General features: G+C 41.7%; 1 protein-coding gene across 1 annotated transcript; it reads left to right on the forward strand.

Annotated features, from left to right (window-relative positions):
• Window positions 1-4886: 4886 nt before the first annotated feature.
• LOC127344876 (putative leucine-rich repeat receptor-like protein kinase At2g19210) lies at window positions 4887-11309 on the forward strand. Its single transcript, XM_051371226.1, has 12 exons — window positions 4887-4980; window positions 5274-5841; window positions 6122-6615; window positions 6963-7107; window positions 7440-7511; window positions 7597-7662; window positions 7739-7819; window positions 8937-9106; window positions 9222-9457; window positions 9614-9743; window positions 10494-10553; window positions 10636-11309. Exons 1-12 carry the CDS (start codon window positions 4887-4889, stop codon window positions 11301-11303), a joined length of 2784 nt encoding a protein of 927 aa, XP_051227186.1. The 3' UTR covers window positions 11304-11309.
• The last annotated feature ends 209 nt before the right edge of the window (window positions 11310-11518 follow it).

The raw sequence follows: 11518 nt of genomic DNA on the forward strand, positions 1-11518 counted from the left end.
CCTACAAATTAACATCCTCGGGGGAACCTAAATACCCGAGCCTCCATCCACGAAAAGTTCCGCACCCACCGCCATCGTCGACCCTAGTTTAGGATGGTTCTGAAGCTCTTCCCGGCACACTGCCGAAGAGGGAGATCATCACCGGAGGCCTCTTCATCACCATGCCCGCTTCTGAAATGATGCGTGAGTAGTTCATCTTTGGACTACGGGTCCATAGCAGTAGCTAGATGGTTGTCTTCTCCTCCTTATGCTTAATGTATAGATCTTGTGAGCTTCCTAATATGATCAAGATCATCTTTATGTAATGCTAGTTGTGTTTGCTAGGATCCGATGAATATTGAGTACTATGATTGAGTTGATTATAGCTATGTTTTATATATTATTTATGATCTTGCATGATGCTCTCCGTTGGTAGTAGATGCTCTGGCCAAGTATGTGCTTGTGACTCCAAGAGAGAGTATTTATGCTCGATAGTGGGTTCATGCCTCTAGTAATATGGGAGAGTGACAATAACTCCTAAGGTTGTAGATGTGTTGTTGCTACTAGGGAGAAAACATCAATGCTTTATCCAAGGATAATTTTATTGTTTAATTTACACACTTTACTTAATGCAATAATCTGTTGCTTGCAACTTAATACCCAAAGTTGTTCGGATGATATCCTGAGGGTGGATTATTAGTCATAGATGCAGTTCGGTTACGGTCTATGAATCTTGTTGTAATGCCCAAATGAATCTCATAGTAACCATCTTATCATGTTTGGTCTTTATTCTGTCAATTGCTTAGCTGTAATTTGTTTACCTAGCATGTTATTTATCTTTATGGAGAGACACCTCTAGTGAACTGTGGACCCCGGTCCTTTCTTTTACACTGATAAAACCATCTACTGCAAATACATGTTCTGTTTCCTTACCGCAAGCATTGTTCTCTTTATTTCACTGCAAACAAACATCTGTTCCCACACTATACGTCTAATCCTTTGTTGTCAGCAAAACCAGTGAGATTGATAACCTCACTGTAAGTTGGGGCAAAGTATTTTGGTTGTGTTGTGTCAAGTTCCACGTTGTTGCTGACACCGGTAGTGCAATATGTCAAAGTCAGCCAACAACAACCTTCAGAAGTGATTTATTTCTCCTACTAGTCGATTAAACTTTTTTTTCTTTGAGGGAAAACTTGCTGCTGTGCTCATCATACCTTCTCTCGGGGTTTCCCAACTACATTACCCTGCACAACATCACTTCTCTTCCTCTTCCATTTGATGAACACTCCTCCTCCATGTTGCGGGAGATGACGACGACGAAACCACCGCAGCCTCGAGCCCCTCCTTCCGGCGCCGCCTCGAGCTACTCTGGCGACCACCTCCTCGAGCTGATGACCAACTCCTCCCGGCGACCTCCACCTCCTCAAGCCAGTGACCTCCTCTCCAGCGACCACCTCCTCTCTGGCTACCACCTCCTCCTCGACTATCATCTCCCCTCCGGCGACCACCTATTCTCCGCAATGTCGACTTCCGGAGCGATAGCCATGGTTCCCGACGCACACGACCAAATCAGATCTAGAGCTAGATCTAGTTTTTTTGAATCTGAAAAATATTCCCGCCGGCGCACCAGGCTGGTGCGCCGGTGCCCAGCGATAAGCAACTACCACCGTCATTTTCCCGCTAGCGCGCGCTGGTGCGCCGACGGTAGAGGAATTTGGTGTGGTGTGGATAGGCCTTTCCCTAGTGTTTCCAGGTAGCACCAGTACGAATGATCTAGCAACAGAAAAACTACTTTATTTAAGGAAGGAGAAAGGGGAGCATGTGGGAGCGATCGCGCCAAAGCAGCGCTTCGCCATGGATCAGGCTGAGAGGTGTTGGCATAAGAGCCACTCAACCAAGCTACATCCCTTCACCTTGCCACCGCCATGAGTTTGAGGGAAAGAAGATCGATGAAGGATTTGAGGTGGATCCGGATCCAAACACCTCTTTATTTGCGTGGGGAAACCCAAGGAAAATAAAACCTAAAAATACAAGGAGCCAGACCCCCTCCCACTCGCCGTCGGCCACCATGGCCGCTGGACGAGGGGGGGGGGGGGTTCTATGGTTTAAAGGAAGGAGAAGACCACACGGTATCAGTCCCCCTCCCCCCTCCCAGGGCGTCGGTCGAAACACAAGGAATATTTAGCTTGAGTGGTTTCAACTCGTGAACTCATTTTCCCGGTTCAATTTCTCTTAGTATGGGCACGATCGGATGATGCACGTGTACTTATATGGACTAATTTTATACTACTTGCATTTCATGTTACTAGGAAAATTTGGTGTGGCATGATGTTGATATTTGCAAAGAATCTCATAAAAGTTGTTAGGTAATGGTGTGTACATGTGAAAGGGCAGCAATGTCGCTTAGAGGGGTGAATAAGGGTTTAGAACTTTTACGATATGGGTTTGAAAAATGCAAAATAAATCTAGAATTTAACTATATACTATTGTTGAACAAGATTGGCAACTATGTGATAGAAAGATATATAACTTCAGGGCTTCATGCACTAAAGCTATCACACAATAAAGCTCATAAGTAAATACCTCAGGTATCGGAAATATCCGAGGCACGCAAAGACAAATGTGTATCATAAAATTTGCACCCTTGCGGGTGCTACTCTCCGCTGGAGCGCTATAGAGGCACAATAATGCTCCCAAGCACCACAATGACTCATTATATTTTCCTCGAACCTTCCTACCAAATTAAAAGGAAAGTCCTCAATCAACTATGCAACCCTTGACATCGGTTACCAAACCCGTACAAGATTAGGCAGTCTCCACAACTTAATTGGAGGCTCTCAAATAATCTACCATGAGCTTTATGCCACAATGATTGATCTCCATGGCACCACCAATCCAAAAAGTCTTCTAGGGTTCCAAGAACTCAAGAGGAATAAGCTCGGGGTACAAGCACGTGAGAGCATTAAGCTCACGAATTTTCACCAACCGAATATCCGCGGAGAACTCAAATCGATGCACCATATGCAATGGAAAGAACATTAGAAGTGTTCAAGCCCTTGTCTCACAAATCCACCACAACAACTAATGCTATGGAGGAATATAAGAGGAAGAACAAAAGGGGAGAACACCAAATTTCTCCAAGATCCAGATTGATTAAAACGTAGATGTAGATATCCTCTCTATTTTCCCTAAAAAAGGTTCAAAAAAGTATACCAGGAATAGATAGCCAAGGCAAGCTATACGAGGAATAGAGAGTCAGGGCAAGCTATTTAAGGTCAACAATGGAGGAGAGAAAAATCAGAACATCTAACTCCACTCGCGGAAGAAGGATGCTTTATATAGGTCTCTCCAAATACTAGTTGTTGCAATAATTTAATCTGAAGTCTCGCCTAGGGAGGACGGAGTCCCCAGCCTGGCTGAAGTAGGTTGGAGAATCCGGACCAAAGTCTCCAGACAGAACGAAGAGTGACTTGGCGCTACGCTGAGCAGTAAGGCCGGAGTTTTCGGGCCAATGTCTTTGGCTCCTTAGGCCGGACTCTCCGGTGTTTGCACACTGGAGTCTCTGATCTAGGGCACCATAGTCTCCGCACTAAAAGTCTAGAAAATAGCTAAAACCAAAACTACAAGAACTTTCATGTCAAGTATATAGAGGTGTGGACTGGAACCTCCATACATTAAAAACTCCAACATAAAGAATGCAACAAGTTTTCCATACGAAATATGTTGTGAGATGTTTTCCATAACAAAATGTATGTGCGATGTTGTTGCTATTGCACATAGATGGAACAGGTACACACATTTTTTTTAAATTGTGTCAGTAAGTGATTTGTCGCACATAGTCTATCTCTTCCATGTGCGATTGAGAGATTAAATGGCTTGATCTGTACTAGTGCCTTGTAACTGCAGAATGTGACGGTTGATTAATCCTGCATAGCAGACAGGTTTAGAGAAACATCAACCTCCCTGACTTTGTATATGTGAGAGCTGAGTACATGGTTCGCCTAATCAAACAAGTGCTCGCGAGTTGGTGACGAGCAATTCGTTGGTCGCATGTACTCCCTACGTCACACCGAAAGTTATGTTAGATTTGTTACAATTTGTATGTATCTAGACAGTTGAGTGCAATCTAAACTCCATTTTAAGTTGCATTTTCTATTTTCTTAAGATGACCGTGTGGGCAATCAGACACACGTCCTCCTAGCAGATCGAGACGGAGTTCAATTCTGGCATAGTCTCCGCTTGCTCGGGCATTCTATTCTACTACTTGCCGTAAGCTATTCTATGCCCATATCCTAGTATTTTGTTTGCGATAATTTGGTATGCGACCGAGCGTCAGCTTCGACGTGCGACCACGTACGTGCTGATGAGGTTGCTTGAGAAATTAAAACCATCCTGTCGATCGATGTCTGGACACTGAGACTGAGGTAGACGTGCGTCTTGCTCATTCTCATATCAACCTAGTTCGGTCGGTATGCGCAGCGTCATGGAACTGGTATTGCAATGTTTATCCTGTGACCACACATTTGCTACGTTTTTTTTTTGTTTGGGATGGCAAACCGGTTCAGAGAAGCATCGACGGCCATGGCGTGCTTGGTTCGCCCAAACAAACACCAATTCCTCGGCTCGAGCTGCGACTCCGCTATCGCGCTGGCGTGCAGACAGCTGCACTTTCTTTCCTTTTAATGAATGCAAGATGCATTCATTTGTTTCACAATTGAGATGGTCACCGAATGATGAGCAAAACGGTTTTTTCTTATCTGCATTGTTAATCCAGTGCCGAGTCTGTGTCAACCAAAACACTAACAAAATACCCATTACTAAACCGTGGTTGTTGTCATCCTCTGCTATATAACTGCACAAGTCGTCTGTTTCTTGCTTCAGACATCGCAAGCACCAAATAACACCAGATGGTGATCAGCTTCAGTACAAAGCTAACATGGACCTTTGCTCTGCTTCTTGTCCTGGTCATGATGATTCAAGTCCGAGCACAGCCTCCTCCAGGTAACGCATGTCATATCCTCCTAGCTTTTCCCTTCTAGATCCTGCGCCTTTTTAAGCTCTGCTCCATCTGCACACACAGTTCGGTTTACTTCAGCGTGCACCTTCTAAGGTCTCGCTTTACTCAAATCTTAGAAATCAACAAATTATTATCTACTGCAGGTCTATTTTTACTGAAATCTTAGAAATCAACAAGTTATTAGCTACTGCATGTCTAGTCGCAAATGCCATGATCATTGCTTAGTAGATCTTTAACTTCAAACACATGAAACTATTGAATACTCTCTGTTGTGCAGGGTTCATAAACATCGACTGTGGATGGAGAAACAGTAGCGGCTATGTCGACAACGCCTTAGTAATGCCATACAGCTCTGATGGTGATTATGTTGAGGGCGGCCTGAACCACGAGATTTTACCAGAGTACATGGCTGATGCAGGCAATGACCAGCAAAAAACCCTGAGGAGCTTCCCTGACGGCGGAAGGAATTGCTACACACTGCCATCCAACAGCAGCAAGAAGTATCTATTGAGGGCCACATTTACTTACGGAAACTATGATAAGTTGAACAAGACTCTGGATGGGTCGCTGTTTCTGTTTGGGCTCCATATCGGTGTCAATTTCTGGGAGGCGGTGAACTTGTCAAATTGGGATCCATCATCCACGGTATGGAAGGAGGTGATCACCATTGCTCCGAGCAACTTCGTGTCTGTCTGCCTGATAAACTTCGGTTCAGGGACTCCCTTCATATCTTCATTGGAGCTGAGGCCACTACAAGATACGATGTACCCTTTTGTCAATACTTCTGTGTCCGTCAGCTACTTTCAACGGTACAGATTTGGCAACGTGGCTGACTTTATCACAAGGTGAGACAAGGCTGCCATCCATAATAGTTCTGGATTAGATCTGAATTATGCCCGTCAATGGTTCTAAATTCAGTTCGCTAGCTTAATGCATTTAAGAGTGTTTGCTACTTTGTTTTCTGAATCCTGCAATTGCTTCTAAAGAAAACTATAAGTAAATCTCAAGGCGCTAAGAAGTTGGGATTGCTATACAACATATCAAGTGCATTTAAGTAAATACCAAAAGATTAGTGTACTATGCTAGCCATTTATCTAATTTTCCTTGTCTTTGTGTGCAATGAAGATATCCAACGGACAACTACGACCGCTTCTGGCAGAGCTGGAGCTACACGACATACCCCTGGATCAACCTGAACACTAGCAGGACAGTGCAGAGCCTCCCTGGCAATGACGATTTCAACGTTCCGTTGGCCATCATGCAGAAAGCCTCAACCCTAGACACGAACTACTCCTTCATGGCCATTGACGTGGCACAGGGTCCTAATCTAGATGCCAAGAGCCTACAGCTTCTCCCGATCTTTCACTTCGCCGAGATCAACGGAAGCAACCCGAACAGGAGGTTTGACATCTACAGCGCCCAAGATATGTTGTTTCGAGACTTCTCCCCGTCGCGATTCCAGGTGGACAGCATGTACAAGGGTGGGCAGTTCCTGAAAAATACTTACGCGTACTTCTCCTTGAATAAGACGGCCAGGTCGCGTCTTCCGCCGCTCATCAACGCGTTGGAGGTGTACTCGCTTGTTCGAATGGAGAATCTCACCACTGACTCCGACGATGGTAAGATTAATGTATATACTGCATGCGCATTAACAATTTTGTCAGTAGCAGATTCACATTTGTCAACTAATGCCAATGTGCTATAGGAAACCGTAGCCTAAGATTAGAATAGCTTGTTCCGCACCCCCTAGTATAACAGTAAAAAATATAGTAAAATCGTCACAAAATGTAGTAATTATAGATTTGTTTCAACATCCAGGTCACAATTTTACTATATTTTGTACTATTTTACTAAGGGGGTATATAATAAGCTATTATATAATCAATGATATTGCAACTTCGGAAGGTAATCTTATACACCTACTTTATGACATCCATTTCGTTTCCAATGACTCTTGTTGTTGTAGTCAATTACATGAAAGAAGTCAAGGCGCACTACAATTTGGCACGAACAAGCTGGAAAGGAGATCCATGCTCCCCAAGAGAGTATTCCTGGGAAGGTTTGACGTGCGACCACTCTAAGAGCAACCAGAATCCGAGGATTGTCATGATGTAAGAACATAACCAGAACTTCGCAACTCAATCTTTTAAACCACTGTAGTGCATTGAATCAACCCCAAGCAATTTAGTGCTCCACAGAAGTTCACTTTTGGTTTACATGTTGTTCCAGATATGTTCTTGTTTTTTATCTATGGAGAAACTCAGTCATGTGTCTTACTGGCTAAGATCTTGAAAACACAGCTAATTTACTTATCTTGAAAGCAAATGTAACTTAGTATAAACCTGAAGCACAGAATGATGTTTACAAAATCTTAAATATACATGTTAGCTCGATGCTACCACTTAACTAAGATGTCTTGTATTAAATTGACTTGTTTTTGCAGAAATTTGTCTACCAGTGGACTCGGAGGTGGATTTGCCATATCATTCATGAACATGACATCACTAGAGAACTTGTAAGTAGTTTCTGCTGCGTAATATTGATGGGCTAGTGAGATCACGTTGATGTCTTTTGTGATTCTAAGCACAAAACATATACAGGGATTTGTCACACAACAATTTGACGGGAGCTATTCCAGACTATCAACTAAAATCACTTAAAGTTCTGTAAGTTTCTGTGCTGATTACATCTGTGATTTGATGATAAACATTTTAGATGAAGGATTTTAACTATTGTTTTCAGGAACTTGTCAAATAACAAGCTACATGGACCAATCCCTGATTCTATTCTTCAAAGAGTTCAAGCCGGTCTGCTGGAATTAAGGTTTGGCATTCTTCGTTGCACAGTTCCTTACTACATTGTTTGTTATCAAACTAAACAAGTATACCTAAAAGGCATAGGTTCAAGCTAAGTTTGGTTATCATAGGAATAATTCCAGGTTTAGCAATAATTCACTGGAAGTGCTTTGATTAAACGCATCTGAATTTGCATTTCTCTAGCCACTACTTGGTTAAAAACATACTTGTGGCATGGCACACTTTTCTAGAACCATGCCACAGCAGCCCTGCTTGTCATATACATAAACTCTTGGCAACTTTTACAATATTATGGGTAATTTGTGTGCCACAAAAAGTATGTCAAGACTGGAAAGTGGAAATGGATCCTGGGTCACTTGGAGCCCTTTAATTTTAAAGATAATCTGAGATCTCAAAATACTCTGAAAAAAAATGTATAAGTACATATGGATGGGTAGTATGCACATGCCAATTTCCACCAGTAGATAACTGCATCATTTGTGTAGACTAACAAAAGACAAGTACACTGATCAAAATAGTACTTTTTTGCTTTTGCAAAACAGCAGAGTTGCCTTTTTTGCAGAGCCTACAAATTAATGTAATATTTAATAAAAAATTATATATATTTAGACATATCCATACATATCCATGCATACTAATTTGAAATATTGAAAACCTTGGAAGGATCATTTTTATTTAAAAAAGATATCAGGCTCAAGTAACCCGGAGCCAAAATGGTTCTCCCTGTCAATACACACAGTTCTGCCTGCATTTAATATCCAAACATGCCCTTAAAAACATGTACTACCATCTTGTAACGAGGACACAAAATGATGCTCTTGACGCACTTTTGCATGCATTTTCATCAATCCAAACATGCCCTTAATCATATGTACTAGCAGCTAGTAACTATAAGTGCTTTATCATCTATGGGCTTTCAAAATGAGAGAATGATAAGGACCTAGTAGCTGCACGTGATTTAAAAACAATGTGGTTTGTTCACGTGGAGGGTATAGTTGTTTAGAAGAACTATTAGCAGGTTAGTCGTGTTACAAAAACAGAGGCGTGTTATAATCATAACTTTGTAGAGAAACTGATATCTTTACAGCTGATTTTTATGTATGTTTTTTCTAATATGTCACTAGATTAGAAGGCAATCCTGTATGCTCAAACGTCAAAGATACGTACTGTTCATACAAGAATGAGAAGAAGAAGAAGAACACCACACATATCTTGCTCATCGCAGTGATAGTTCCTGTGGTACTGATATCCCTCCTAGTAGGGATGTGCATACTCTGGAAATTATGCTGGAAAGGTAAAACAAAATTATACACTTTAAATTTACTTCCATAGATGCAAGGGTGGTAGACATTAGACTGCAATTTCAAACCAAAAAAAATTATGGGAAACACACCCTCTTCACTTTGCAGGGAAGTGGGGAGACAATGAGGATTATGCACTGTATGAAGAGAAAACTCCCCTACATATTGACATCAGACGGTTCACGTACGCAGAGCTGAAGCACATAACAAATGACTTCAAAACAATTGTTGGAAAAGGAGGTTTCGGTATTGTTTATCATGGCATACTGGACAATCATGATGAAGTGGCAGTTAAAGTGCTTATGGAGACATCAATAGCAGAGTCAACTGACTTCCTCCCTGAGGTATAACACAAAACCAACTAGGCCACACCATTACATTCTTCAAGACAAAGTTAAGTCCGCAAAGACATATAAAGACATTTCCACATTCCATATTCAATAAAATGATGCAGCAAGCTTCATCTTGAGGATGTTTGATAACTATAACTGCTATCGCAGGTGCAAACCTTGTCCAAAGTTCATCACAAGAATCTTGTGACTTTAAAAGGATATTGCCAAAACAAGAAGTGCTTGGCACTTGTTTATGACTTCATGCCAAGAGGAAATCTTCAACAACTTCTAAGAGGAGGTTTATTTCTTAACTTTTATTAATGTTTCTGTCAAGCATAGCTGACTTATACAACAAATCCAACTTGAAGTTGCAATTAGTTTTCTCTAAGTTGTATTTTGATGCTACAGAGATCATTTGTACTCCCTCCAATCTATAATAAGTGTTGTGTTTTTAGTTCAAATTTAATTAAAAATGAACTAAAACCGTGACACTTATTATGAATAGGAGGGAGCACTTTAATTCAATAAAATCGAATGATTCAATTAAACCCAAAATCGGCTCAATCTTCAAAACAAGTTGACCAATTCGGGTTCTACCTCCTCCAAAACCAACAACTACACAGAAACTCAGATGCCAGCAGCTTTCATTAAACAATTGGGAATCACCTGCTTTTAAAATTTTATCAATATACTGTGCTCCACTGCATAACATAAAATTTGACATGTGTCTTAATTTTAAGAAATAAATTCTAAAATCAAACTACTGTAGCTTTGAAATTGTACTGTAATCAGGATTTCCGTGTTAAACTGAATTTCCTTGTTAAAGGTTTGGTTTATTTGATTGCCTAAACTGGTATTCCTCCTAGTCTATATTTGAGTTGGCAGACCTAATTTCTTCTTAGATATGCACATTCTTAATGTCCTCACCAATCATTGTGTGTGTAACCATCATTTGGCAGGCTAATTTTCTGCAAAACTAACTGGTATCTAATATTTATGCTACCATGCACGTAACAATTGGCACTTAATTTGGTGTTTATTGGTGCAGGAGATGACTATAGTTTGAATTGGGAACAACGACTTCATATTGCAGTTGATGCCGCACAAGGTCCGCAATTGAATTGTGTGTTTCAATTTAGACCATGTATGTATGTGTATGTTGACAAATTATAACTTCTCAAAAACTACAGGACTGGAGTATTTACATGAGTTATGCACCCCATCAATAGTGCACAGAGATGTGAAGACCCCCAATATCCTTCTGGACAAGAATCTAGTGGGGATAATATCTGATTTTGGGCTTTCACGGGCTTTTGATGATGCTCACACACACATATCTACTGTTGCTGCCGGCACTCTTGGCTACCTCGACCCTGAGTACCATGCAACTTTCCAGCTCACTGTCAAGACAGACGTTTACAGTTTTGGCATCGTGCTCTTGGAGATCATCACTGGCCAGCCCCCAGTACTCCTGGACCCTCAAAGCATCCACCTACCAAATTGGGTGCGCCAAAAGATAGCTAAGGGAAGCATTCACGATGTTGTAGACAAGAGGCTGTTGGATCAGTACGATGCCAAATCCCTGGAGAGTGTGGTAGACATTGCCATGAACTGTGTCGAAAAGGCATCCATCGACAGGCCGACCATGACTGAGGTTGTTTCATGGCTCAAAGTGTGGCTGCCAGCGGTTTCAGGCGACAAGCTGTCTGCTTCTGGGACCCCTCGTAAGTACTCCATGGACACTGAAATTCCAAAGAAGTTACTGTCGATGGTTTCTGGTGTAAGCGACGAGGGGAGCTCCTTCCAGTCTGGTTATGGTGGTGGGCTGACAGAAATAAGCAGGTTTTCTGGACGGTGAAAGGAAAATGCCAACCAACTTATTGTTGGAGCTTCTTAGACAAGTTTGGCAATTTGCTCAAGTGTGTTGACGTTAATTGTTCATAAACTGCAATGCAGTCATTTTCAGTTTCTGAATTTTCTTATGTACCTTTCTTGGAGTATTATGGGATTGTTTGGGTGAGGTGTATTTCTTGTGTGAGCTTCAGCATTTAGCTCAAGTAGTTCTCAGCCATG

Source organism: Lolium perenne, chromosome 3 (genome assembly GCF_019359855.2).
Source record: "Lolium perenne isolate Kyuss_39 chromosome 3, Kyuss_2.0, whole genome shotgun sequence".
Taxonomy (NCBI): Eukaryota; Viridiplantae; Streptophyta; class Magnoliopsida; order Poales; family Poaceae; genus Lolium; species Lolium perenne.

Excerpts from the sequence above, each read along its gene's own strand:
- LOC127344876 (XM_051371226.1), top strand. The coding sequence starts at position 4,887 with ATGGTGATCAGCTTCAGTACAAAGCTAACATGGACCTTTGCTCTGCTT. Across the intron at positions 7,663-7,738 it reads CTAAAATCACTTAAAGTTCT|GAACTTGTCAAATAACAAGC; the intron begins GTAAGTTTCTGT and ends TATTGTTTTCAG. Across the intron at positions 9,744-10,493 it reads TCAACAACTTCTAAGAGGAG|GAGATGACTATAGTTTGAAT; the intron begins GTTTATTTCTTA and ends TTATTGGTGCAG.